Source organism: Mus caroli, chromosome 9 (assembly GCF_900094665.2).
Source record: "Mus caroli chromosome 9, CAROLI_EIJ_v1.1, whole genome shotgun sequence".
Classification (NCBI taxonomy): domain Eukaryota; kingdom Metazoa; phylum Chordata; class Mammalia; order Rodentia; family Muridae; genus Mus; species Mus caroli.
The window spans coordinates 116,362,654-116,388,581 of record NC_034578.1 but is presented as its reverse complement, the minus strand read 5'-3'; the positions used below and the strand labels follow the sequence as shown (position 1 = coordinate 116,388,581).

At 49.5% G+C, this 25,928-nt stretch overlaps 1 protein-coding gene across 3 annotated transcripts in view; it reads left to right on the top strand.

Annotated features, from left to right (window-relative positions):
* The window catches only part of Ulk4 (unc-51 like kinase 4), a 283,269-nt gene extending 260,790 nt beyond the window's left edge, over positions 1-22,479 (top strand). For 2 of the 3 annotated variants that reach the window (XM_021173384.2, XM_021173383.2), the window contains exons 36-37: positions 20,524-20,609; positions 22,312-22,461. In XM_021173384.2, the coding sequence (XP_021029043.1) occupies positions 20,524-20,609; positions 22,312-22,375 (150 nt within the window). In that variant the 3' untranslated portion in view covers positions 22,376-22,461. Of the gene's footprint in view, positions 1-20,523; positions 20,610-22,311 lie in introns of all 3 variants that reach the window. The other variant, XM_021173385.2, reaches the window with a different exon arrangement.
* Positions 22,480-25,928: the final 3,449 nt, after the last annotated feature.

Here is a 25,928-nt window from a genome sequence, read left to right as displayed (position 1 = left end):
CCCTCTGCCTTCAGGAAGAGGCTGGGTTTGGTTGCTTCCACATTTTAGCAATTTTCTGTAAGCACCCTGAGGAGGAGGCTTCTGTGCAAACATAATTTCTGCTCTTCTTGGTGATCACCCAGGAGTGTGGTCCCTGGAGCACAGGGGGAAGCACTGCCATGGGCTGTAACAAACCCTCTAAGAATCTTCGCAAGCGAGTACTCATTTCTTCATCCCTAGCAACAGGAACCACAGTTCCTGATGCCCCACACTCTAGTCGGTGCTCAATGACCTCAGCCCCTTAGAGCCCCACCATCCCAGAGCGGATGTAGCAGCTCTTCAGAGTCAAAGCAATTGCAGCACAGGTCTCGGCAAGCTATTCTGCAGTTGTTGACAGACTCACCATCAAACATATTTGGAGAGGCACTAGACCCCAAGTAGCCAGCACACTTTGCAACCAGCCTGTGAGCGCCTGCTCCCAGCCCCTGACTTCATAGCTGGGTTGAAATGATTCGCCCTCTGTCTTGTTTTCCTCCCTGTCAAGGACACCAGGACTGTGTGTGTGCATGTAAAGCCCCCAGACACAGCACGCCTTCAGGAGGCAGCTGCCCTCATCTTACACAATCACACCTTAGCAACCCAGCGGGGTAATGAGGAGATGCAGAGCCCCATTCCACTCCCTAGAAACCTCAGCTCCCTGCGTCTCCTCTGCTCCAGTCAGTACCGAGCTGTGAGTGCTCCGTGTAGTGGGAAGCTAGGTGGCAGTGCCCCCAAGATTTCCTCCTGTGCTACTCTCTGTGGCATCTGAGACCAGACAGAGTGTCAGAGGGGACTCTAGGCTCTCACTGTAGAACGCAGCCTCCACCTCTGCAGCATAAGATGTACGGGTTCTGGCATCATAGAGGTAGTGCCTTCAGGAGGATGAACAACTTCTCAGCGGGGTGGGGAGTTTTTGGCTTTGTTTATTATGATTGTTGGGAGATGTTGAGTCCAAATGACTGTGAAATCTACGTGAGAATTTGAAGCATGCAGAGTTGCCCAAGTCCCGTTGTTGTCCTGTGTCTCCTCAACGAATACCTGAACCAGCGAGCCTGGCAAGCACTGGCTGTAATTAATGAGTTCACTAATGACATGTTAATCTCAAGTTAGGGATATGTTTGTTGGGTATGTAGCTTATGATGTCACAGTAACAGCACCAAAAAAACCAATAGGCCGTCTGCAAGGTTCTGAGTAGGAAAGTAGATGAGATGGCCCAGGAGTGGACAGCTGCGCTCACTGCCCAGCCCCCAGCACTGTTGCAGAGATACCTGCACGGCCCTGCAGAACCCTGTGTGGGAACCAGAACACAGTGGGACTCTGTAACTCACTGTCTTCAACCAATCTATGCTACTGGGCACCTTGACCATTCCAATAATGGCCTCAAAGAAGGCCAAGATGCTCCACAAGTGCGCCGGACACGCCTTTTTCCTAAGGACCCCTGCTGGGCCCATCAGGAGTCTGGGAATGGAGGCTCCTACAGAACTCTGAGGGCCATGTAGTAGTTACTGTACATTATCAACAGGAAGTAGGTCTTCCATGTCAGATTGGTGGAGACAGTGGGCATATTGCCTAGCACAGAGGGCCTGGAGGCACTGGAGGGTACGTACCTGCCTGGCCTGTTAGTTGTAGGTGCCTATGAGGGCTCTCCGAGACATATTGAGGCCTTTTCCCGAGGCCTCAGCACACACCCCTCTGGTGTTTACCTTCCCTGGGGCGAGCTGTGTGGAGAGAATTGCATGGACAGAATGGTGTTGGAAAGGACGGTGAAGCCAGAGCCAGGTTTTATAATCACGGTGCTGTCCACTGACTGCTGAACGGACACCAGACTCACACTGAAATTTAACAGTTTTCGTCTCATCAAAGAAGTCTCTGTGTCTCCGTAAGTCATCTCTCACCTGCCTCAGACACTGGCAGCTTGAAAGTAACTCCTAGACATTTAAGCCTCTGATAGTACTTACACAGGCTCATGGGATCAAGGTCCAAAAGGCTTCCCAGCCAAGCCTAAGAAAACAGACTCCATGCGCCCTGTCCTCACAGGACCCTGTGTGTAACCTTGGTAAGTAAGGAGGAACACAGGAGTAAACATGGGTTGACTAAATGTGACTTCCCCTTAAGTGACTGGAATGACTGTCACTCATTCACATGTATGCTCACTTGTGCACTCACATGTACACACACCTGTGCACTCACCTGTAAACTCACCTGTGCACTCACCTGTATATTCACCTGTGCACTCACATGTACACTCACTTGTGCACTCACCTGTGTACTCATCTGTGCACTCACCTGTGTGCTCACCTATGAACTCACCTGTGTACTCACCTGTGTACTCTGTACACTCACCTGTGCACTCACATGTACACTCGCCTTTACATTCACCTGTGCACTCACCTGTGCACTCACCTGTATACTCACCTGTGCACTCACATGTACACTTGCCTTTACATTCACCTGTGCACTCACCTGCACACTCACATGTACACTCGCCTGTACATTTACCTGTGCACTCACATGTACACTCATCTGTGTACTCACCTGTATATTCACCTGTGCACTCTCATGTACACTCACCTGCACACTCACCTGCTCACTAACAAGTATACTCACACCTGCATGGACTCTGGAAAATGACAGCGTCATCTTAGGAGGAGGTGAGGCTCCTCTGTGATTGAAACTAGCTCTCCTGGCTTGGACCTTGTCCCCAGAGCTCAGGAAGTATTTCATTCTCAAGTCAGCAGTGTTAGGGGCCGGATCCTTTGAGAGGTGTTTGGGTCATGAAGACTCTGCCCTTGGGAAGGGCTTTATCACAGAGAGGGCTCCTGGGACACAGATAAGTGTTCCCTGCCTCCTTTTCTTCTTCCTCCCTCTTCCCCCTTCCCCCTCCCTCCCTCTCAGTCTTCCTCTCTCCTTCCACCCCTTCCATCTTTTCCTGAGAGTAACAGCAGGAAGGGCTGTTGCATGTTGCCTTGGCATTTCCAGATTCCAGAGCTGAGAGACATAAGCCATGGTTCTACATAACTCACCTAGGTTCCGCATTTTGTCTTACCAACATCACATGAACTAAGATGCCCAGAGTGTCCATGCCCTAGGGGCGAAAGGAGAGCTGAGGCTGCCCTTCATTGGTCCTGCCCTAAGCCCTGCTCTTTGCAGATCAAAGTCAAACAACCAAATTTCACCCCTTGGAGGCCCTATTTGATCTGATTTTGTTTCTGAATTTTGGACCAAGACAAATCAATATAAAGATAACAATCTAGCTCCATTCACAGCTGAAGTCCATACCCCAAGGGCACAACCATGGAAGCTGAGCCCTCACAACACCTCAGTTCTCTAGCCAGCAGGAAACAGGATCCCTCTGTCTGCCCTAAGTTCTGTTTTCCTTCCTTTTACCAAATTAAGCAGAAATGATTTATTCCTGCTTGTTAGAAGGAGGGGTGGTCCCTAAATCCTGTACTTGCTTGGCCTTCAGGCAACCCAGGTCCTGCCTGTTGGGTAGCAGTCCCCATATCAGCATGTGTGTGCGTGTGTGTGCATGTGTGTGCATGTGTGTGTGTGTGTGAGAGAGAGAGAGAGAGAGAGAGAAAATCTGTGCTTGTGTGCTGTATGCACTTGTGTGTGTGTGTGTGTGTGTGTGTGTGTGTGTGTGTAAGAGAGAGAGAGAGAATGTGTGTGTACACCATAGGACAACTTACGTATTCATCCTCCTTAGACACCACCCACCTTGTCTTTTTGAGTCAGGATCTCTCACTGAACCTGGAGCTTGCTGCTTAGGTTAGGCTGCCTGGACAGCATGCCCAGTATCCACCTGCCTTTGCCTCCCCGATGCAGGGATTACAGGCACAAACTACCATACCCACACCCTTTTATGTGGGTCCTCAGGGTCAAAGTTAGGCCTCCATGCCAACAAGGCTATCAGTTCACCAGCTGAGCCCTCTGCAGACCCCTGCTCCCAGCCTCCTAACCGTCAGGCCCTATCTGGACATCTTCACCTCTTAGCTCCATCAGTTGCTGCCAGGCACCCTAGGCTCAGGATTACTGATGTAAGAGGGGATGTCTCAAAGCCTTCTGCACCATCCCCTCTGCCAGCCTCAGTGAGCACTCCGCATGTACAGTGCACAGCACAGCAGCCTACCACTAGGAAGGTGTGGTGTGGCCCCTGTGAAGAGCAGTTGTGGGGAGATGGCAGATGTCCACTGGGAGGTAGGCTGCCTGTCTCCCGAGTACCTGTCACTGTTATCACTGTCATGTGAAAGTATTGTGGAGAGAAAGCAAGAGGCAGGCTGGAGAGTTGACGGAAGGAGTCTTCATGTGGGAGTACTGGAGCATGGAGTCAAAGGAAGGAGCCCTGAGCGTCAGCAGAAAGCCATGTCCCTGGCCCATTCCTGAGCCCCACTCCACCTGTGTTCCCAGCCCCCGGCCTCCCTTCTCCTAAGCCATGGCTATGCCAGCACCCTTGGGTGTTCCTGGGCTCTGAAGAAATGCCTTCCCTATCTTGACCTTTGCTGTGCCCTGCTTCCTTCTCTGTTTGCTCCTAGATGGATGCTGGGGGCCCTGCTGTATCTGACAGCAAGTTTGTAGCCTTGGTATCAAGCCTGGACAGACCGAAAGATCCAGGCCTAGCTCACTGAGCTGCCAGCCTCATCCAGGAGACTTCACTCTGCATCCTAACTCACCCCACTCTGGGAAGAGACCCAAAGAGCACCCACCTCTCGGGGTCACACAAGGGTACAGGCATTAATGCCTGGAAGTGTCCCCAAGCTGTAACACACCCTTATTAGTCTACAGGGCATTGTTAGTCATTTATCTCTGAAAATGTCTGGCAAACCAAGGTCCCAAGACTTCTAGGATTTGACAGGATTCCAGCTTTAAGGCAATCTCTCCAGTTTCAGTCAGTAGTAAGACTGTTGCGTGCACAGCCCCATCTGGCTGCTCTCTGGCTGTTCTGCTTTGTTGAGTTGATCTCATTCTCTGTATTTCTGTGATCACTTTGTACAGGAAGGGGACCTTTGTGACAGCCATTGCAACCGCCCTGTTGGCCTTCGGTTCTATGCACACTGGCTACATGAATTTCCACGTGTGATATGACTTTATGGTATCAGGTTTCTGTCTGTCTGATTTTGAAGAAGAGCTGCTAAGCTCAGAGGTCAGCCTCAGACCAGTGTGCCTTGACCTTTCCTGCCTCTGTCACTTGCAATCACCGTCTGTCATCCTCCAACAGACACACACACACACACTTCAGCCAAATGACAGACCCAACAGCAAGAGCTCTGGCCTGAGATGACCAAGCAAGCACCAGCCACCAGAGATCAGCTCTGAAGAGCTTCCTTCAAAGGGAACTAAATCACTGAACTCCCCCAGGTTCTGGAAAAGGATTTACAAGCCTAGCGTACCCCCAGCCCCACCAGCAACCACGAGACTGAGAAGGTCTAACCTGGTCAGAGGATAGAAACCACTGCCTGATGCCAGCCACTGTGGTAGACCTGGGGTGCCCAGCCACTGTGGTAGACCTGGGGTGCATGAGCAAATCACCAGCCCCCCTTCCCCTCTGGGGGACTCCTAAGTCGGGCCCACGTGGCCCAGCAAGGGTATCCCTGCTACACAGTATCCTAGGAAACGGCGCAGAGTCTCCTTCCTCTGGGCTGACGTCCCTCTCTGCCATTGCATTCATCCTTGGACAAGGTCCAGGCCCAGTCAGGACTGCGCACATGATGCCTGCTCCTCCCAGGTACCCACAGTGGCAGCTGGGCCAGTCTTAGTGAGGGGCATGGCAGATCTGTGGTCACCTCAGCCCCTGCACATGTGAGGAAAGAGTCTGACCATACTTATAAGCCAGTGGATGCTCCCTGGAACACCAGAGCATCTGACCTTCATGCCTTGACTTGTCAGGACAAGAACCCCAAAGCTTGTGGTTACCATCACTCCTTCCTCCCCCACTGCCCCCCCTCCGCCATTCCTTAGGGGTGGGTTCTCATCTTTCTTTGAAAAGGGTATTTCTCAAAAGACATACTTTCTGCCTCTGCCAGACACTCCCTGCAGCCAGCGATGGGAGAGGCTTTGATCCTGTGGGCGTTCTTTAAAGTTTGATCTTTTGATCTAATGTTTTGTTTCTCTATTCTTAATGGCCTGCTTTGGAATCACCTGAGTGGTGGGTCGGATAAGACAAATACTTTTTAAAGCAGAATCCATGTGCAAATGTTGCCACCAAGTCCCTCACAAGGTGCCATACTGTCACCCTTGAAAACCGGCAGGGACTGCATGCAGGACGCCTCCTCACTGTCCTCTTGGTCTGTATAGAGATTAATAAAGAGCCTTTCCAGGGCATTTGCCAAGCACCGTGGACTGGGCGGGGATCCCTCTTCCTCTCCCCCTCCCTCTCTCTTCTCCTCCCCCTCTTCCTCCCCCTCCTTCTCTCTCTCTCTCTCTCTCTCTCCCTCTCCCTCCCTCTCTCTCCCCCCACTCCTAGGATACCACACTTCTCTTTGCTCTGGCTCCCCTGGAAGATGAGCCCCGAGGCCAAGCTGAGGGGCAGTGCAGGGAGCAGCCATAGCCTACTAGAAATTCATGTGGTCTTACCCAGAGTTCTTAGCAGGCAAAGCCCTGAGCCCAGGGTACCCAAGTGCTAGGATTAAAGGCGTGCGCCACCACGCCTGGCCTCGTCATAGTTCGTTATGCCACTTTTACCCAGCCTCTGACTTCCATGTGTCTTCTCGGTCCAGCATGCTCATTTTCATTCTTCCAGGAGTTCCCAGAGCTTCCGTCCCTGAGGTCAGGGAGCAAGCCACGTGACTGTGACAGGGGCAGCTTGTCATATGAGCCTTTGTGTCTTTGCTATTACACAAGTAGAAGCCCAGCGTGGAGACGACCACGCTGCTCATTATCAATCCTAGCAGCCCACGAGAGCTAGTCACTCAGATCCGTGATATTTTTTTCTTCTGGGCCACTGTTGTTATAGCCGTGGGTTCTAGGCCAAGACTTGACATTAATTTGGATTTGTTGGTGGCAAAGATCTCATGAATAATTTAAATCAGAATTCTGAGGGTGCTACCAGCTTTCAAGGGTTGGTCCTTAGGCCCTTTAGGGAAGTTAATTAATCCTGATCTCTGGAAGAAAAACACAACCTCTGTGGCGGGTTGTGTGCTACTCACTGTCTGTGTGTTTCTGGGTAACATTAAAATATACCATAAGCTGAAGACTGCTCACAGAACCAAAGATCTGACACCTCCCAGGCGGCAGGCACGGGGAAGATGTTACAGGGGAGACATCAGGTGGGCATGGGGACATGGAATGTTATAAAGTAATCTTAGAATTTCTGCTTCTGGTCAACATGGACTTACACAGCCAAGACTTGAACTAGCCAAGAGGAAGGATGGAGCAGGTAGAGGAATTAACATGACACTAGACACTGACAGTTACAGCTAGTAGCCCCCAAGAGGTGACAAGCAAGCAGGCAAAGGCCACAGATTCTGGGAAACTGGTCTGGCCTATAGCAGAGCTCCTGAGCAGAGCACAGAGTCCAGAGCAGAGGGTCGCCAAGGCAGCCAGGACTCAGGACACAGCTGTGGACAGGAAGCTTAGGGTCCACTGCTGCCCACTAAGCACACTAGGGACTATGGGATGGGTTCACAGGAAACTTGTTCAAGTGTCCACCTAGAACCAGGTCTCCTGTAGTGCTGACTGGTGTCAAATAGAACACACAGCACTTCTGGCCACTGGTGAGGAGAAATTCATCCTAGACAGAGTCCTAGCAAAGCAGAGAAGCAGCAAGGCCCCAGAGAATCCTAATGCTTCCAGTGAGTCAGCTGCATCCCCCCAGACGGACAGTGCAAGAGAAGTGTCAGGAGCTACGTCCTCGTCACCTGGCGACAAACGTCATCAAAGATGCAGAAAGGAGGAAAACTAAGCCAGCACCGACTGACTCGGACTTCAGAGTGGTCAGACAAGGTAGCACCATGCATATGTGCAAAAGGTCTGGAGAGTCGCGCAAGATGATTTTAAAATAAGAACTTCCAGAAATAAAAACTACACACAGGTTAGGCTTGGCAGCAAATTAGACACGTGAAGGAACCATGGAACAGATAGTCGGCCACCCCTCCTCCCCAGATATCCCACTTAGGTCAAGAGGGAGCCCCCCTTCCTCCTGTCAGAGTGCTGGGACTCCATCTGTCGCATCCTCCTCCCAGTCCCTCTGTGTAACAAAGCCGAGCTTCTCCAGAGCCTTGACTCCGCCCACTGAAGGAGACTCAGCTCAGGACAGCTTGTATGTCTCTCTCTGTTCAAGTGTCAAGTGTCTAGTGCTCCCCAAGAGGACATGTGGTTGACAGGCCACCTGGTGATCACAGGTCCTGAGTCCAGACCCCAAGCCCTGTCATGACAGGGACACCAGCATCCCCACCTCTTCCCCCTGCTACTCTTCAGCTAGATCCTCTTGAGGACCGACCCAGCAGGCACAGGCCAAAGGACATTGGTCAGTTCGGGACCCCCACATCATTGTGGAGGCCGAGATGCTCCCTAGAGGCTCCAAGCCTTTCATTCAATAACAATGTGTATACGGAGACCACTCTAACCGTTTCTCAGGAAATTCTTTTTCTGTGTAGCCAGAGGACCCTGTGAGCCTCCGGAACCTCACACCCCACCATAGTTTCTTGTCTCCCTCAGTCACATGTGGTACATGTTTAGTCAGCTGACACCTGCTCTGTTGCTCCAAGTTGGAAACCCCTCTTCTTCAGACCACCTTCCTCAAAGGCACCCCCAAAGAAAGTCCTCCGTGTGTAGTCCTGGCTAAGGGAGGGAGGGTAACTCTCACATAAGTTCTGTTCGTTTGGGTCATTTGTCAGAAATTTACAAAGAGGCTGTAAGCATTTGATCAAGACCCTTGACCAAAATCACAGGGGGCATGGGAACTTTGGCAGTCCAGTAGTCAGAACCAGGCTTAAATCTTGACTAATGGGTACCTGACGACTTTAATTATGTAAACCAAAAAATACTTGAATTCCAATTTTCCTTTCTAATTTCCTCCAAGTTTTGCTAATGGGAAGAAATTCCAATGCCCCTTAGAGACACAGACTTTTAAGGTGACATTTGTAGGACAGAACAGTCCCGGAGAGGACTTGAGTCGCTATGGGCTCTCATGGCTTCCCTGGCTCCTATTTTGGTGGCTGCCCAAGTATCTAGCCAGTTTCTGAGGAGGTCCCTGAAGTGAAGGTGAGCCTCATGGAAGTGCCTGCCTCCTGCTTCCTGCCTCCAGGAAGCACTCAGGTTACTTCCTAGGCCCATGTGTTGCTGCCTCTGGCTTCCCGTGGCTGTGCACCTACCCGCTGGTCTTACAGCAGCTTCTCACCTGCCTCCCTGAATGAGGGTGGGGCCTGACCCACACTGAGAAGGGCAGGACATGGGCTCAGTCACCAGCTTGGCCACTGTGGCCTACTCTCCTGTCCCTCTGACCCAAGAACTTCTATTCTGTATTAAAATCCCAAGTATGTTCAGAATTCCATGCATGTAGGCTCCTCCAAGAAGTTTGGGAACCAGGCCCACCCTATAATGTCCTTTCTGTATCCCTTCCTCACTTGTGGGCACCATGTATTCCCACTAGCAAAGATGGTTCTGCTCAACACCTTTGTTATGAGCAAAACCCACTGCTGGTCACAGCTGCTGTCTTGTCACAGCAGTTGTCTTGGGTAACATGGCTCCAAAGGCTCACTGACGTGACAATTTTGTAATGTGCTGGGAAGTGGTCTCTCACCAAAATGTTCATATAGTGAGCCTATTGGTAAGATTATGAAAATTGTCAATTAACTGATGTCCCCTCTACCCAGAGTCAATATCCAGACACACTTCCCATCTTCAAATGCAAGCCCCAAGCCCCACTCTGGCCTCATCTGAAGAGTGCACAGAGCTACTCGGGGGTCAGAAATGGAGTTCTCTGCTTCTATCCCACGAAGGCCTCAGATTTGCTTCCTGCTGCCTAAGGTCTATTTAGATGTTTAACCCCACAAGACAAAGGGCTACAAGATATTTGGTGATGTCTTAGTCAATGTTCTGTTGCTGTGAAGAGACACCATCACCACCACAACTCTAACAAAGTCAAACATTTGTTTGGGACTGGCTTACAGTTCGGAGGTTTAGTCCATTGCCATCATGGTGGGAAGCATGATGGCAGGCACGGTGCTGGTCAGGAAGCTGAGAGCTCTGCATCTGGATTGGCAGGCAGCAAAAAGAGACCGTGAACCACTAAGCCTGGCTTGAGCTTCTGAGACCTTCAAGCCTGCTCCCACAAGGCCAGACCTCCTAATAGTGCCAGTCTGTGAGTCTAGTCTATAGGGCTCTTTTCTTTCAAGTCACCACAGTGACTTCACCTACTAGGACATATCCATGTCTGCATACAAAGTAACTCTGACCTCAGAGTTTTGTTACATCGGAGCCCCTGAAGGTCCAGTCACATTGCCCACCTCACCCATGCAGTGCCCATCTCTCATACACTGAGGGCCTTGGACTTGAGAACTTACTGGAGGCCTTGAGCTTGGAGTCTCCATACTTGCTGCAAATGCAGGTAGGGACTCACATTATAACAAGGGCTCTGTAAGGACTTCCTCTCTGCTCTTACAGTGGCCAAACAGCACAGCACCATAAAGTGGCCAACACTTTGTAAAGTGGTGAGCTGAACAAAGGAGGAGGCTTTGAGGTTAACTTAGCCTGATGACCTGGCATAGTTCCACTTAGCTTCCCTCCCTCCACAGGTAAATCCAGAGAGAAATGGCTGCTAGGTTACTCTCTCCCTCCAAGTCTCCTCCTTGCCCTCCCTACATACACATACATACACATGCATACACACATACATATACATGCATAACACATATACACATGCATATATGTGCATATATACCTGCACAAATATATATACACACAGACAAGCAGAAAGGTATATACATATACATGTACCCACATATATATGCATGACATGTGCATACACACATGCATATACATATATATTACACACATGCACAAATATACAACACACACAGACAAGGAGAAAGACATACACATGCATGTGCACACACATACATATGCATGACACATGCATACACCCATGCATATACATACATACATACATACATACATATACAAACAGAAAGACATATTCATACACATATTCACTTATATCCCCTTGACTCTGATCACAGAGGCAATTCCTTCATTGTCATGGGAACAGCTTGCTATAATACTGTGGCTCAAGTATACAGTGCCTACCCAGCAGTGCCTTACTTCTGAGCCAAGTCCTCACACTTGCCAGATCACATGACTACTACTGGAATGTTCTCTCTTGGCAGGAATTACTCCAGCCATATCCCACGGTCACCTGCTGTCTCACGTGCTGTCGCCGTGGAGACCCTTGCTTTAGTCTCTAAGCACTTAGTGAAGTCTCTTGGCAATTGTGCACCTTAACCCTGTATCTCACTAGATCTTTCTCTGGGTAGGCTCTAGTCTATGCCTAATCCCACAAGGGGTCCATAACTCTCATTTCTTGCCAATTAAACCCGTTCCTTCCCTTCACTTACTTTGGGCCCGGCTCTTGTAGATAGTTCCATCAGGCCTAAAAGGTTTCCCAAACCAGCTCTCTTACATTCTACACTTCAAACATACTGGCTTTAATGGCTGGAAACAGATGTAATTATGAACAGCTGCTAAGCAATAAGGGCATTTTACCTGCCCTGTGGAGAGCTGAGAGACCTGGCCAGCCTCAAGTGAAGGAGGAAGCAGCTGCGGATAGATTTCATCTAAAAAATAATTGTGTCTTACGGGTGCAAAGAAAAACACTGAGGCCCCCATCTTGTCATCTATGGCTTCTGGTCAAGCAGATTCAGTGCAGCCCCAACTCTGAGAAGCAGGAATCCAGTTAGGCTGAGCAGTGAGGCCAGGAGAGGCCAGAAGGAGGAAGGGAAGTACCTACCTGAACCGGAGCCTGCTCTCCCAGCCTGCTGCCTGCAGATCTGCAGAGCCCTGCAGGGCTGTCTGTGTCCCTTGTCCCCTTTGGCCCCAGTGCTAGGAGCCACTGTCTTGAGCTTTATCCTCCCCCCTCACACAGCTCCACCTCTGCCTTCGTGTCAGATCCCACAGATGGGAGAAAACTCCATAGTTGTCTTTCCGAGGCCAACTTACTTCACTCAACATGGTGAGCTCTCTGCCCATTCTCCTGCCAACTATCCTCTCCTTCTTCCACTCTCCTTCTCCCAAGTTGCCATGGTCATGGTGTCTTTTCACAGTGACAGAGCCCTCACTCAGACATGGGTGATTCCCTTTTTGAGGCATCTCCAGATTTCTTTCAGCTCACTTCCTTATTTAGGGGCCTCACATGCTTTTGTGAGGAAGATAAACCTCTAAATGAACTCCGAGGAGCCTCACATGCACCTAGCTCCCAGTGCAGCTCAGTAAGACTGTGTGAAAAATCTGTCCATCCATCTGAGATGCGCTCAGTCAGCATCCTGTGGAGGTCATGAGGCACACAGGAGTCTTACATGGAACAGTGTGGCCTAACATGAGGTGAGACCTTCACAGCTGCCAGAGACGTCTGGGAAGACCCAGAATGCACCCCACAACACATGATAGAAGGCAGGAGAGGAACTGGTCCATGGTGGCTCTCCTCAGATCCTGCCCTGGCGACAGACGGCAGAGGGAGGGTGACAGTGTCTTGAGAAGCATTCAAGAGAAACAGCTTTGAAGACACATTTAAAAAAAAAAAAAAAACGCAGCTGAGAAGACAGAGCATGTAAGAGGCCGGCAAAAGGGTTGAATGGCAAATCTGTTTTTGAAACTGAACTCTGTGAAGTAGAGTTGTCATAGTTACTTGCTTGTTTTTACTTGTACCTGTGAGATCTGAAGCCCAAAGAATTAAAAATAATCCTCCTGTGTGATGTGTGTGTCTGGAACAAGTGCCACGGAGCACCTGGGCTGCCTCTGGTGCATCCTGTCTATCGGCACTGCCCGGGCCTGTCAGGGATGTTCAAGTGCCTCAGCTTTGCTTTGCCACACAGGCTCAGCAAAGATATTAACAGTCATAAACAAACACCACAGCCAGGGCCTGTACGCACACATATACACACCACAGCTGGGTAGAAGCAGATTTTCCCAAGCTTCATGAGGGCTCCTAGGAATCATGTTTCTTGACAACTTCCTGAAGCCTGTGGAGATGAGCAACGTAGTCCATTCTGATATGCAGGCTTGGAGCTGTCTCTGAATGGCCAGCAAACCAGTCATTGGCTCTCACAGCCCTGGCTGCACACTGATTGAAGGTCAGTGCCACCTTCAAGGTCCTGCCACTGCTAGAGGGCCCAGGGTTGTTCCTCATGCTGGGCTGCCGTGTGAGAAGCTGAAGTTGAGATTAGAGAACCAGAATCTTCCACGGAGTAGTCTGTACAACGAATCTGCCTTACCTGTGAGCCCGGGAGGACCTGAGGGCCAGTCCGTGGGATGGCTGTGTCTCTCACCAACATTCAGGCTATTTATTTCAAGTGTTCTGTGCGGGCTGAGTGGGTGGAAGCTGGCTCAATGCACCGTGTTAACAGAGCCATAGCGGAGGGCTGAGGAGTCACGCTAGATGTTACTCAACGCATGTTTCCAGCTTTTATGTATTTATATAGACTGTGCGTATGTATAATATGTACATACATGTGCATAAGCACACATATATGCATGTGTATATGTACATATTAAACTACAGCCCCAGAATTATGTCCAAACTTTCCATTCACTAGACACAAAGTTTAGGTTAACTAGACACAAGGTTTAGGTTAACTAGACACAAACTTTTGGTTAACTAAACTTTTGTGTCAACTATAGACAGAACCTAGAATCACCTCATAAGAGTCTCAATGACAGATTGTCTATGTTTGCTTGACCCGTGAGCATGTCTGTGGGACTTGTCTTAATTATGTCTGCTGATATGGGAAGGCCTGGCCCACTGTGGGTAGTACCATTTCCTAGGCAGGGCATTCTCCACTGTTTAGGGATGGGTGAATTGGGCTAAGCACTAGCTGCCAAGCAAGCAAGTTTTCTTTTCTTTTTTTCCTACTGTGAATGTGCTGTGACTTCACTTTGAAGTTCCTGCCTTGGCTTCCCCACAGCGATGGGCATAAGCTAAAATAACCTTTCTCCTCTAAGCAGTTGTTTGTCAGAGTTTTAGCACAGCCGCAGAAATGAAACTGGATAAAACTCACCTTAGTACTAAGGTCAAATTCCCCAGCTCTAATGATTGGTGAGCTCCGTGTATTCAGTGTAATTTTTGTTTCTGTATTGATTTGATGTTAGCCAAACACTGCCTATCAGATTATCATGACTGGGACCAAGGAGCCACAGCTAAGTGTCCTTGACGTCTTAGACTGCCCCACTCTAGCCTTTACCACATTGCAAGGTCACTCCAGCCCCAGAGGAGACTTCAAGACTGAGTTCTTCAGACCTTATTCTGCTTTATTCTTTCTTCTGCTTCCCCAGCTTCCTTTCCACTTATTCCCCGGGTTTCCATCATAGTTTTATTAAACTTTCTGGATGCTGGCAGGGTGCTATGTTGCTGGGTTATTTTAAAACTCACCTAGAAGCCAGCTTGCTGCTGTGTGTTATTGACGCTGTGGGATCCTGACAGGATCTCGCCTTTTTATGGGACTTGTTTATCCTGATGCCCCCACTTCCTCCTCTCCAGCCTTCTTTTGATCTACGTGAGCGTGTGTAGTGTTGCACCGCAGTCGATCTGTTATGCCTTCTTTTTGTTTTGTCAGGGAGAAAGGGTGTATTCTGGGTCACAGTTCATAGTAGGGAAGGCATGGTGGCAGCAACCTGAGGTGGCTGGTCACATCACATCCACAGTCAGCTCACGTTCTCCATCTTCCTCAGTCTGGGACCCCAGCCTGGAATGGTGCTGTGCCTCCTTTAATTAATCAATCAACTTTACAAACCCAGCCCCCCCCCTCCCAGTCCTTCCCTTTCACCCCATCCCCTCCACTCCTCTTCCCTCTTTCTTCAGAAGAGGGGAGGTCTCCCATGGATATCAACCAAGCCCCAGTAAGACGTGGCACATCTTCTCCTATTGATGCAAGATGAGGTAGCCCAGCAAGAGGAAAGGGTTCTCAAGGCAGGCAATGTAGTCAGTGACAGCCTCCACTCCTACTGTTCCAGGCCAAGCTGTAACATCTGTGCAGAGAGCCTGGGTCAGTCCCGAGCATGGTCCCTGGTCTCTGTGAGCCCCTATGGGCCCAGGTTAGTTGATTCTGTGGGGTTTTTCTTCAAGGAGTACTTGACTCCTGCCTCTGGCTCCTTCAATCCTCCCTCCCTCTCTTCCGCAGGATTCTCCAGGCCCTGCCTAATGTCTGGCGGTGGGTCTCTTCATCAGTCTCCATCAGTTGCTGGGTGAAGCCTCTCTGATGACGGTTATGCTAGGCTCCTGTCTGCAAGTCCAGCAGGGTATCATTACCAGTGTCAGGGGTGGGCTCCCCCTCATGGCGCGGGTCTCAAGCTGGGCAGGCATTGGTTGGCCACTCCCCCAGTTTCTGCTCCATCTTTACCCCTGTACATCTTGTAGGCAGGACAAATTGTAGGTTGAAGGTTTTGTGGCTGGGTTAGTATCCCAGTTCCTCCACTGGGAGTCTTGCCTGGTTACAGGAGCTGGCCATACCCCACCCCACCCTCATTGCTAGGACTCTTAGCTAGGATCACCCTCATAGATTCCTGGGAGTTTTCCATGTACAGTTGTTCCTCTCAGTCCTCTCCCTCTGTCCTCCTCTCACCTGATCTGTCCTGTTACCATCCCCACCCCCACTTCTGTTCAGTTCCTTCCCCTTGTCTACCTACAATGTCTATTCTATTTCCCCTTCTCAGTGAGATTCACATGTCACTTCTTGAGCCCTCCTTGTTACTTAGCATCTTTGGTCTGTGAATTGTAGCATGGCTGTCCTGTACTTTTTGACGAATACCCATTTATAACTGAGTACATATCATGTTTGTCTTTCTGTATCTGGGTTACTTCAGGATGATCTTGTCTAGTTCCATCCATTTGTCTGCAAATTTCATGATGTCATTGTTTTTAACAACTGAGTAATATTCCATTGTGTAAATGTACCACATTTTCTTTATCCATTCTTTGATTGAAGGATATCTAGGTTGTTTCCAATTACTGGCTATTACGAATAAAGATGCTATGAACATAATTGAACAGGTGTCCTTGTGGGGTAGTAGAGAATGTTTTGGCTGTATGCCCAGGAACAGTGTAGCGGGGTCTTGAGGTAAAACTATTCCTAGTTTTTTGAGAAACTGCCAAATTGATTCCAAAGTGGCTGTACAAGTTTGTACTCCCAGCAGCGATGGAGGAGTGTTCCCCTTGCTCCACATCCTCCCCAGCATGTGCTGTCAGTTGAGTTTTTGATCTTAGCCATTCTGCTGGGTGTAAGATGGAATCTCAGAGTTGTTTTGATTTGCATTTCCCTAATGGCTAAGGACATTGAGCATTTCTTTAAGTGCTTCTCTGCCATTAGAGATTCCTGTCAAGAATTCTCTATTTAGATCCATACCCCATTTTTAAATTGAGTTGTTTTGTTGAAACTGTAGTTTCCTGAGTTCTTTATATATTTTGGATATCAGCCTTCTGCTGGATGTGGGATTGGTGAAGATCTTTCCCCTCCTGTAGGCCGCCATGCTGTGCAGATTGGTGAAGATCTTCCCCTCCTGTAGGCCGCCATGCTGTGCAGATTGGTGAAGATCTTCCCCTCCTGTAGGCCGCCACGCTGTGCAGTTGATGATGGGTCTCCTACAGAAGCTTTTCCGTTCCATGAGGTCCCATTTACTGAGTGGTCATCTTAGTGCCCAAGTTCTTGGGCCTTTAAAACCATCTGGCCCTGGGCTCTTTTTATTGTTGTTGGGAGTCAGTCAATGACTACTTCTATTTCCTGAGGAGATATGGGCCTATGTAAGTTGTGTATATGATCTTGATTTTAACTTTAGTAAGAGGAGAAGAGGGGCATAACAACAGACACTGAGGAAATCTAAAGAATCACGAGGTCTTTAAATACCTGTTCTCCACGAAATTGTTCATTTCTTTTAGATTTTCCAATTTTGTGGAGTACAGGTTTTTGAAGTAAGACCTCATGATTCTTTGATTTCCTCGGTGTCTGTTATGTGCCTTTTTACATTTCTAATTTGTTAATTTGGATATTCTTTCTCTGCCATTTAGCTAGTTTGGCTAAAGGTTCATCTATCCTTTTCATTTTTCTCGAAGAACCAACTCAGGTTTTTTTGTTGGCTCTTTGTATTGTTCTCTTTGTTTCAACTTTGTGGACTTCAGCCCCGAGTTTACTCTCACCCACTCCACCTGGGTCCATGTGCTCTTTTTGTTCTCGAGCTTTCAGGTGTGCTGTTAAGTCACTAGTCTGAGATCTCACTAATTTCTTTATGTAGGCATGAAGTGCTATGAACTTTCCTCTTAGCACTGCTTTCATTGTGTCCCATAGTTTGGGTATGTTGTATGTTCATTTTCATTGAATTCCTTATTTCTTCTTTGACCCAGTGATCACTGAGTAGAGAGTTGTTCAGTTTCCATGAGTTTGTAGGCTTTCTGGTGTTTCTGTTGTTATTCATGTCCAGCTTTAATCCGTGGCGGTCTGATAAGATGCAGGGGGTTAATTCCTTCTGTTTTCTTGAATCTGCTGAGATCTGCTTTGTGACTGAGTATATCATCAATTTTGGAGAATGTTCCCTGAGGTTCTGAGGAGATATATTCTTTTGTGTTTGGGTGAAATGTTCTGTAGATGTCTGTTAGCTCCACTATTTCTCTGTTTATTTCTGTCTGGATGACCTGTCCATGGTCAGGCGGTGGTGAGAATGGGATGTTGAAGTCTCCCACTCTTAATGTGTGGGCTTTGATGTATGACTTAAGCTTCAGTAATGTTTCTGTTATAAATGTGGGTGCCCTTGCATCTGGGGCATATTCAGAATTGAGATGTCCTCTCAGTGTTTTTTTTTTCCCCCTTGATGAGTATGAAGTATCCTTCCTCATCTCTTTTGATTAATTTTGGTTGAAAGCCTATTTTGTTAGATATTAGAATGGCTATAGCAGCTCGCTTCTTGAGTTCATTTGCTTGAAAAGCCTTTTCCAGCCCTTGACGTTGAGGTAGTGTCTCTCTTTGATGTCGAGGTATATTTCTTGGATGAAGGATGGATTCTGTTTTTGCATTCATTCTGTTAGCTTGTGTCCTTTTATTTGGGAATTGAGTCCACTGATGTTGAGAGTTAATGACCAATGGTTATTAATTCCTGGGTTTGTGTGTGTGTGTGCGCGCATGTGTTTCCTTTCTTTTGGTTTTGCTGGTGTGAAGTTATTTATTTCTTGTGTTTTCTAACCTCCTTAGGCTAAAGTTTTCCTTCTAGAATCTTCTGTAGGGCTGGCTTTGTGGATAGATTAGTTTAAATTTGGTTTTGTCGTGGAGTATCTTGCTTTTTCCCTCTATGGTGATTGAAAGGTATCGTAGTCTGGGCTGGATTTGTGGTCTCTTAGAGTCTGCAAGATGTCTGCCCAGTCTCTTCTGGCTTTTAGAGACTCAGTTGAGCAGTTGGGTATAATTCTAACAGTCTGACTCGTTACTTGATCTTTTCTCTTGCAGGTTTTAGTATTCTTTCCTTGTTGAATATTTAATTTTGATTATTATGTGGCAAGGGAATTTTCTTTTCTGTTCCAACCTATTTTGTGTTCTGTAAGCTTCTTGTATGTTTATAGGTATTACTTTATTTGAGTTAGGAAAATTTTCTTCTATGATTTTGCTGAAAATAGTTTCTGGTCCTTTGAGTTTGGAATCTTCTCCTTCCTCGATTCCTATTATTCTTAGTTTGGTCTTTCATAGTGTCCCAGATTTCCTGGATGTTTTGTGTCAGTAACTTTACATTTAACATTTTTCTTTCACTGGTGTATCAATTTCTTCTATGCCTCAGATTCTCTCTTCCATCTCCTATGTTCTGTTGGTGATGCTTGCATTTATAGTTCCTGTTCTCTTCCCTGGGTTTTCCCTCTCCAAGATTCCCTCAGTTTGTGTTTTCTTTATTGCTTTTTATCCTGTTTTCAGGTCTTGAACAGTTTCATTCATTCCCTTCACCTGTTTGACTGTATTTTTTTGTATTTAATTAAGGGATTTATTCATTTCCTCTTTACGGCCATCTATCATCTTCCTAAGATTGGATTCAGCAGTGATGGGATAGCCAGGGCTTGCTGTAGTAAGATTTGCTGGGCTCTGGTGGTGCCATACTGCCCTGGCTGTTGTGTTCTTATGCTCTAGTCCTCTGGGTTTGGGAACTTTCCAGTTGTAACGTCTAACGTACTCCTCCTTACAAGTCAGCAACGGCTATTAAAGTCCAGGAGTGCCCCAACTCTCATTGATTTTAGTAAGCTCTTTCAGTTTGCTTAAGACAATTGTACAATTTCTTATTGAGAATGTCATACATGCATACAATAAATATGACATTTACTCTTCCTCCTCCATCCAACTTCTCCCACATCCCCCAGCATGGCCCCTGCCCAACTCTATCCTTTAAAAACCCATTAGGTCAAGTTAGTGCTGTCCTTATGTGCTCAGGTGTGCAGCCATCCACTGGTTCATAGGACATAAAGAATGTTTCTCCCTCCCACAGCAGCCATCCCTTCCCCTCTCTATGGAGCACTGAGAGCACCTCCCCTGTTCTATGGAGCACTGAGCACCTTCCCTTTCTACCCTGTCCTTGCCCAGGTGACAACTGCTGAGAGTTGATGGATGCAGTGTCATGTCCTAAAGACAGCATGTCACAGCCTCTCCACCCTCCACAAAGGCTGGTATCATGGTCCTCTCTCCTGGGCACTTGGTTGTCCCTGTAGTTTCCCATTTGTGCTTCCTAAGCAGGCTTGTGGGTAAAGGCAATTTCATCGCAGCTTATGGTGTGACTTCCCGAAGAAGCACAGCCTCTGCGTGCACCACATGTGTATGCAGCCCCCCTCGAGGCTGTGTGCGCAGTGAGCGGACCTGGACAGGTCACACAGACAGAAGCCTGTGCTTACTCTCACCACCAGGATGTCACAATCGCCATTTCAGACAGCCATCCTTATGTGTGGTTCTCTAACCACGTTTCTGGCACACCAGGAAGAGGAAGAGGGTCTCAGTGGAGGTGCAGACCCAGCTTAGGATCCATGTAGCCCCCAAGTCCTCAGGCTCATCCTGAAAATGAGGGACACTACTCCCACCTTAGTTGCCACGATCAAGTGGAAAGGCGTGGAATTCTTTTGTAGTGGCGGTGACCTGAGGCTGGCTGGCCTCAGCTTCCTGAGGCCAGGAGCGGGGCAGCCGGGCTTTGTGGGGCTCACTATCCTCCATGTTACCTAGAACATACTAAATGCTTACCTTGCAAAGTGACTATGTACAGACCACTGTATGGGCCTGACCACTGTATGGGCCTGACCGTCATCTAACAGCAACAAGTCAGGGACGGGCCAACTGAGGCTGTCTTCTTGTGTTTTAGGTAACATCCAATGAGAGGCTCTTGGAAAACCTCAAGAACACCGGCAGCCTTCTGCAGGCCCTGGAGCGCCTTGCTCCAGCTCACAGGTATGAGGAGCGAAGTGACTGACTGCTCGCTCAGGTCAGCAAATGCTCTGAACCATTTTTGCCCCTCTCTCCCTCCTCACTTATCAGGGCCAATATCTTGTGGCCTGTCACTATACAACTGGGCTCCACCCACTGGAGAAGGAATACAGGCCTGATGGTAGAATACCATGGGAGTCAGCAGAGGTAGTCTTGACCCTGACAGCATCATCAGGCTGCCTTCCTCAGCCCTTCTTTGCCGAGTGATCGAACACCCAGCTGCTGACAGTGGAGGGATAGCTTCACACACACACACACACACACACACACACACACACACACACCCACTAAACAGTTTGGTGAGACCTATGGACTAGGGGTCACCCAAGGAGTATGTCATCCACACTGGAGACAGACATGGTTATCTCAGTGATGACACTTGGTGGACTGACAGCCTCTGAGTGGTAGGTACCCAATCTGGAAAGCAGGGTTACTGCTGACAACCCCACCAGTCAGTTCAGTGCTGCAGCCTGGCTAGGGTGAGGCTTGGTGAGCACAGAGCCCAGGGAGATGGCTCTGGTCCCCGCATCCCCTACCCTGGTATCTGGCATTCCATTGTTTGGTTTCACACACAGTATCTGGGGTTTGTATCCATATGAAGGAAGCTGTGGCTGTGGCCTGTGAGGTTGATGCTCTGCAGCAGCTCACGGCCCACATTCCCTGTGGGGTTAGGAAGAGAGTCTGGCTTGGATGGTGCCGTCCTTCTCATCTGCTGGGCCCCTTGGTGTGAGGCAGAGGCCAGGAACAGCCACCAGTGTTGACCAGTGCTCAGGGTGGCCTGACCACTGAAGAGGGAGGTGGTCAGCCAGCTCCCTAAAGCCCTTCTGCCAGCCATCTGGGTCTGCACACCTGCTGGGGCTGTTTGCCCTGAGACCAAAGGTAGCTTATTTTTGTGTTGGACTAAAATTTGGATCAAATGTGTCCAAACGAGGCTTAACGTTCTACAAGGCTGTGACCTTTCCGCCCACACCCAGGACACAGGCAGACCTTGCCTTGTCTCTCAGGGTTTGTTCAGATGCCCCACCTGCAAAGGCCGGATGAGTGGGTGGCACTGCTCTGCTCAGACTGCCCTGCCAGGAGGCTGGCCTTCCATCCATGCCAGCCCTCCTGGGGCTTTGGTGGGCAGTGTGGCCCCACAGGACTGTCCTGGACTGCCAGAAGCAGGCCAAGTTCAAAGACATTCCACCACCCCTCAGGGCCTTTGATGCGCAGAACAGGAATTCATGGCACTGTCCCTGGGTGGCAGCCCTGTCTGCTGGACTGCTGCTTTCATGCGGCACCCCACCCACCTACCCCATTATGCGCTAACAGCTATTTCCTTGCCTTTGAGGGTTCCACCCGTGGTCTAACGTTCTCTTCGGGAGCTGCCATGCTTTTCTTTGTTTCTAGCTTTTCTTTGTTTCTAGCCAGGTTTACATGCGTCTCAAACAAAACAAAGTTTCTGTTTTAAGCTCCTAATTGCCCACTTGCAGTCTCCTAGCATTATCCCAGGGTGCATGGAGGTGAGAGCCCACAGTGGAACAGGAGCTGGCAGTGTAGAGAGGAAGGGGTTAGACTCAGGGTGGAGAGAGAGATTTAGGAACCAGGGGCTGGGGCTGAGGTGCAGCTGAGAGGCCCAGCCTCTTAAGGAGGTTTGACCCCTATACACTACTTTCCTCTTCCACAGCTCACCCGTCGACACTGTCGTGGCTTCCTTGGCCCTGGAACTCCTCCAGGCTGTTGGGCATTAGACACGGCCATCCTGTGGCCCCCATCTGCTGCACAGTGTGGTCAGGTCCCACACCATCCTTTCTCACCAGCCTCAAGTGGAGCTAATAAAATCAATGGGCCAGAACCTGATGTCTCAAGCCCTCTCACTGACTGACCTATTCCTCTCTATGTGGAGGTCAAGTGGCCTCCACTCAGGTGAGCCACAACCCTTAGCAGCAGCTAGGGAGCAGGCTTATCTAAGCCCCACTTTCCTCTGGTGTTGCATGGCCACTTCCTTTTCAAGGACAGACAATTCCAAGAATCCTAGGGAGGCCTGGGTGAGACTGGCACGCACAGCAAGTTCAGTTTGCATGCAGGAGTGCAGGACACTGGAGTCCAGCAGTTGTGGGGATGCTGGTGTCAGGGCACAATTGCTTCTCCCGACTGCCCCTCATTCCTTACAATCTCTGCCATGTGCCAAGTGACAATTCTGGTGGACACTGAAGGATGAGGGACTGCTGTGTGGGATAGGCCTGTTCGAGCCAGCCCTGGACTGGGGCCTCTGGGACTTCAGACCAGATTTCTGGCCCATTTGCTACTCCCGGATATTTCTCTGGGGAGGAGTGTGCACACATGAACCATGTCCAGAAGCAGCTGGCCCAGGTTGGGCCGGCAGGCAGAGGGATCCTTCTGTAGGACAGAAGCTGGTCCTACTGCTAGCAGCAGCCCTGCCTTGACATGGTGATCTGGAGAGCCTGCCAGCTCCCATTTAGCCCCATGATGAAAACAGCCATACCATGCCCAACCAACCGCAAAGGCCTCAGCTTCCTGGGCCAGGCAGGCCCTCCTCTTGCCTACAAGGCCCCTTGGTATGACTGGACTCAGGGCTCCACTGTCCTGAGCGGGAATTGGATGAGGTGACAGACACAGAAGCACTAAGGATTCCATGCAGCTAGGAGTGGTCTTTCACCAAGCTGTGTGCCCATGTGGACCTGGCCTGGCTGCGTTATGCAGTGATGTGGCTAAGTGTTCTAAGGGAGCAGGTTCGGGTCTTAGCTCCCCTCTCTGTCCAGTGCTTGAGTTCTGGGATCTTGCTAGAAACTGCTTCAAAACAACAAGACATTCCTCTTCCTCTCTCCTTTTCAGAACATGGAACAATCTAAACCAGGAAGGCTTTAACATCCCAGAACATTCTGTCAGGTGATTTGTTTACAGGCAAGGGGCCTGGGGTGTGAAGCAGGGTTGCTGTCTTGCTAGACACTAGGCCTGGCAGCCACTGCCCACGCCTCCCATTCCCCCGCTTCTCCCACTCAATGTGATATGGCTTGCTCCCCAAGCTTATAAACTACTGTGGAAACTTGATAGATGAGCACACTGGCTAGCTCTGCCCCACGCCCTCCCTCCCTGCCCTGTGCTGACCCAGGCTCCAGCCTGCACTGCAGCCTCACTCCCTAACTCCAGCAGCCACTAAGCACACCAGGCACAGACAGAAGCAGAGCACCAGGCAGGTGGCTGCCCCCAGATCAAGCCTTTGCCCTAAACCACAGCCTAAAAGTAGGGGCTGGTTGTGCTGCCCTCAAGAAATGCCAGAAAGTAAGTGGCCACAGCTGCCCTGAGGATACCTAGGTAGCTGTGGTGGCCACCCTACAGCTCTTCACATGTGTACATCTTTTGTTTTCTGTGTGCACTCACAGACTCCTGGGACACTAGGCTGGCATTTCCTGTGCTCTAGTCCAGCAGAGAGCTGCTGAACAAGGAGAATGGAGGGTTTGCTCCCCCCATCCCAGCCAGCTCACAGCCTTTACTCCCTTCCCCACACACTGAAAAACCAGCCACAGCCCAGGTGGTAACCTCAAAGGCAGCACAAGAGGGCAAAGAATCGGTGGCCTCTTGTGACTTTCTTGGGTCATACGGTTGGCCTAGACAGAAGCTTGGGACCCCAGTGGTAGAGGATGTGACTAGCAGCTTTAACCAAGAGGCAACAGGCCCAGAAACACAGCTCCTACTGAACCTTGTGCAGCAGGTAGTCTCTTGTTTCTGTAGGTGGCTCTGTTCAAGGCCCCATATGCCCCAAGGGCAGCAGCCATGTTCTACTTTTCTATTTATGCACTCAGCCATGCTGGAGTCTTTTACAGAATGCTCATCAAAATGGTCATGTGACAGCTCGCTTAGCTGTTGGGAGTTTCTATTACCCACAAGGCTCTGCCTTTGACAGCACCTCAAGCTCTTGAGAATATCTGGCTTGACGGTCTGCTGGCCCCACCCCAAATGGACACAGGATATGGTTTTTATTGTCCATGAAGATCTCTTGGAAATACAAATGGTACTGTTCCCAGCCTAAGAGGTCTTTGCCTCTCCTTTCGAAAAATTGTGTGCCTGTCCACCCCAGTGCACGCGTGAAGGCCAGGGCACTGCTCTCTGGGGTCAGTTGCCTTCCACTCTGTGGGGACAGTGCCTTTTTAAAAACACAATCCCACTTTCATTTACAGGGTACCACTGTCACTTGTGGAAGGGGGAAGTTGGCTTCCCCTCTGCTACCTGGATCATCAGGTACCCTGACCAGCTGAGTCATCTCATCAGCCTGAGGCAGGGTTTCTCCTGCCACATCTGGCTTTTTAAAAACACAGGCTCCAGAGCTCCAACTAGGATGGCCAGGTTTTTGCCTGCTGAGCCAGCCCTCTCTGGGGCTGCTTGCTTGGCCTCACCACTGACTGCAGAGACTTGTAACTTCTAATGTTGGCGGTTGAAGAGTCAGGGGTAGGAGAATGGACAGACCACATCCCACAATGTTGCCTTCTCCTTCAGATCTCACCAGTTTATAATTGTACTCAGGACACTACTCTCCGGAGGCAGTGTGGTAGAAGATCACTCTCTAGAGAACCGCCAGCCATCAGACCTGTCAGATCAAGAGCAGCTGCTTATCTTGCCAGCACCTTTCACTATCAGGACCCAGATCATAGTACCTCATCTGTGCCCTTGGCGTGGTGGCTGCTGCAGAGGAAAGAGTCAGGTGTCTAGCTCCCAAGGACAGCTCAAAACTGGAGCTGCAGTCAGAAGCCCCATCTTCCCTTCCCTTCACCTGGTCAGAACCAGGAGCACAGCTGTTTAGGAGCTCCCACCTACAACATTTCTTCAGACGTGTGGGTGCGTGCCTGCCAGCATCCTGTGCACCTCACCCCTCCAGGCATGCCTCTGTGAATGCTGGCCTACTCAGTGTGCTAAAGTGCTAGTAGAGTATGGTGTTTGCTTTCCTACAAGCCTCCAACCACTGCCTGTGAGGTGTGTCTACATCTCAGACAGTACCCATCTGCATTTCTGTCCCTTTGCCACCTCTGTAGGTAGGACTTGGCTCTATATCATCCTTGTGCTTCTAGGTATGTACCAGAACTCCCACTATATGGAATATCCTGCTGTGGTCCCTCACATAAAAAGGGTGACTGGAGTAAAGCTCTACCCCTGTTAACCTGACCCCACTCCACTCTGGATGCCAGCAAGGTATCTCTGAGGACTTCCTCACAGGACCCTCCTCCTCCTGTGAATTTAGCAGGCACAATCTTAAGACTCAGGAAACCACAACAGCACAGCACAAATTCT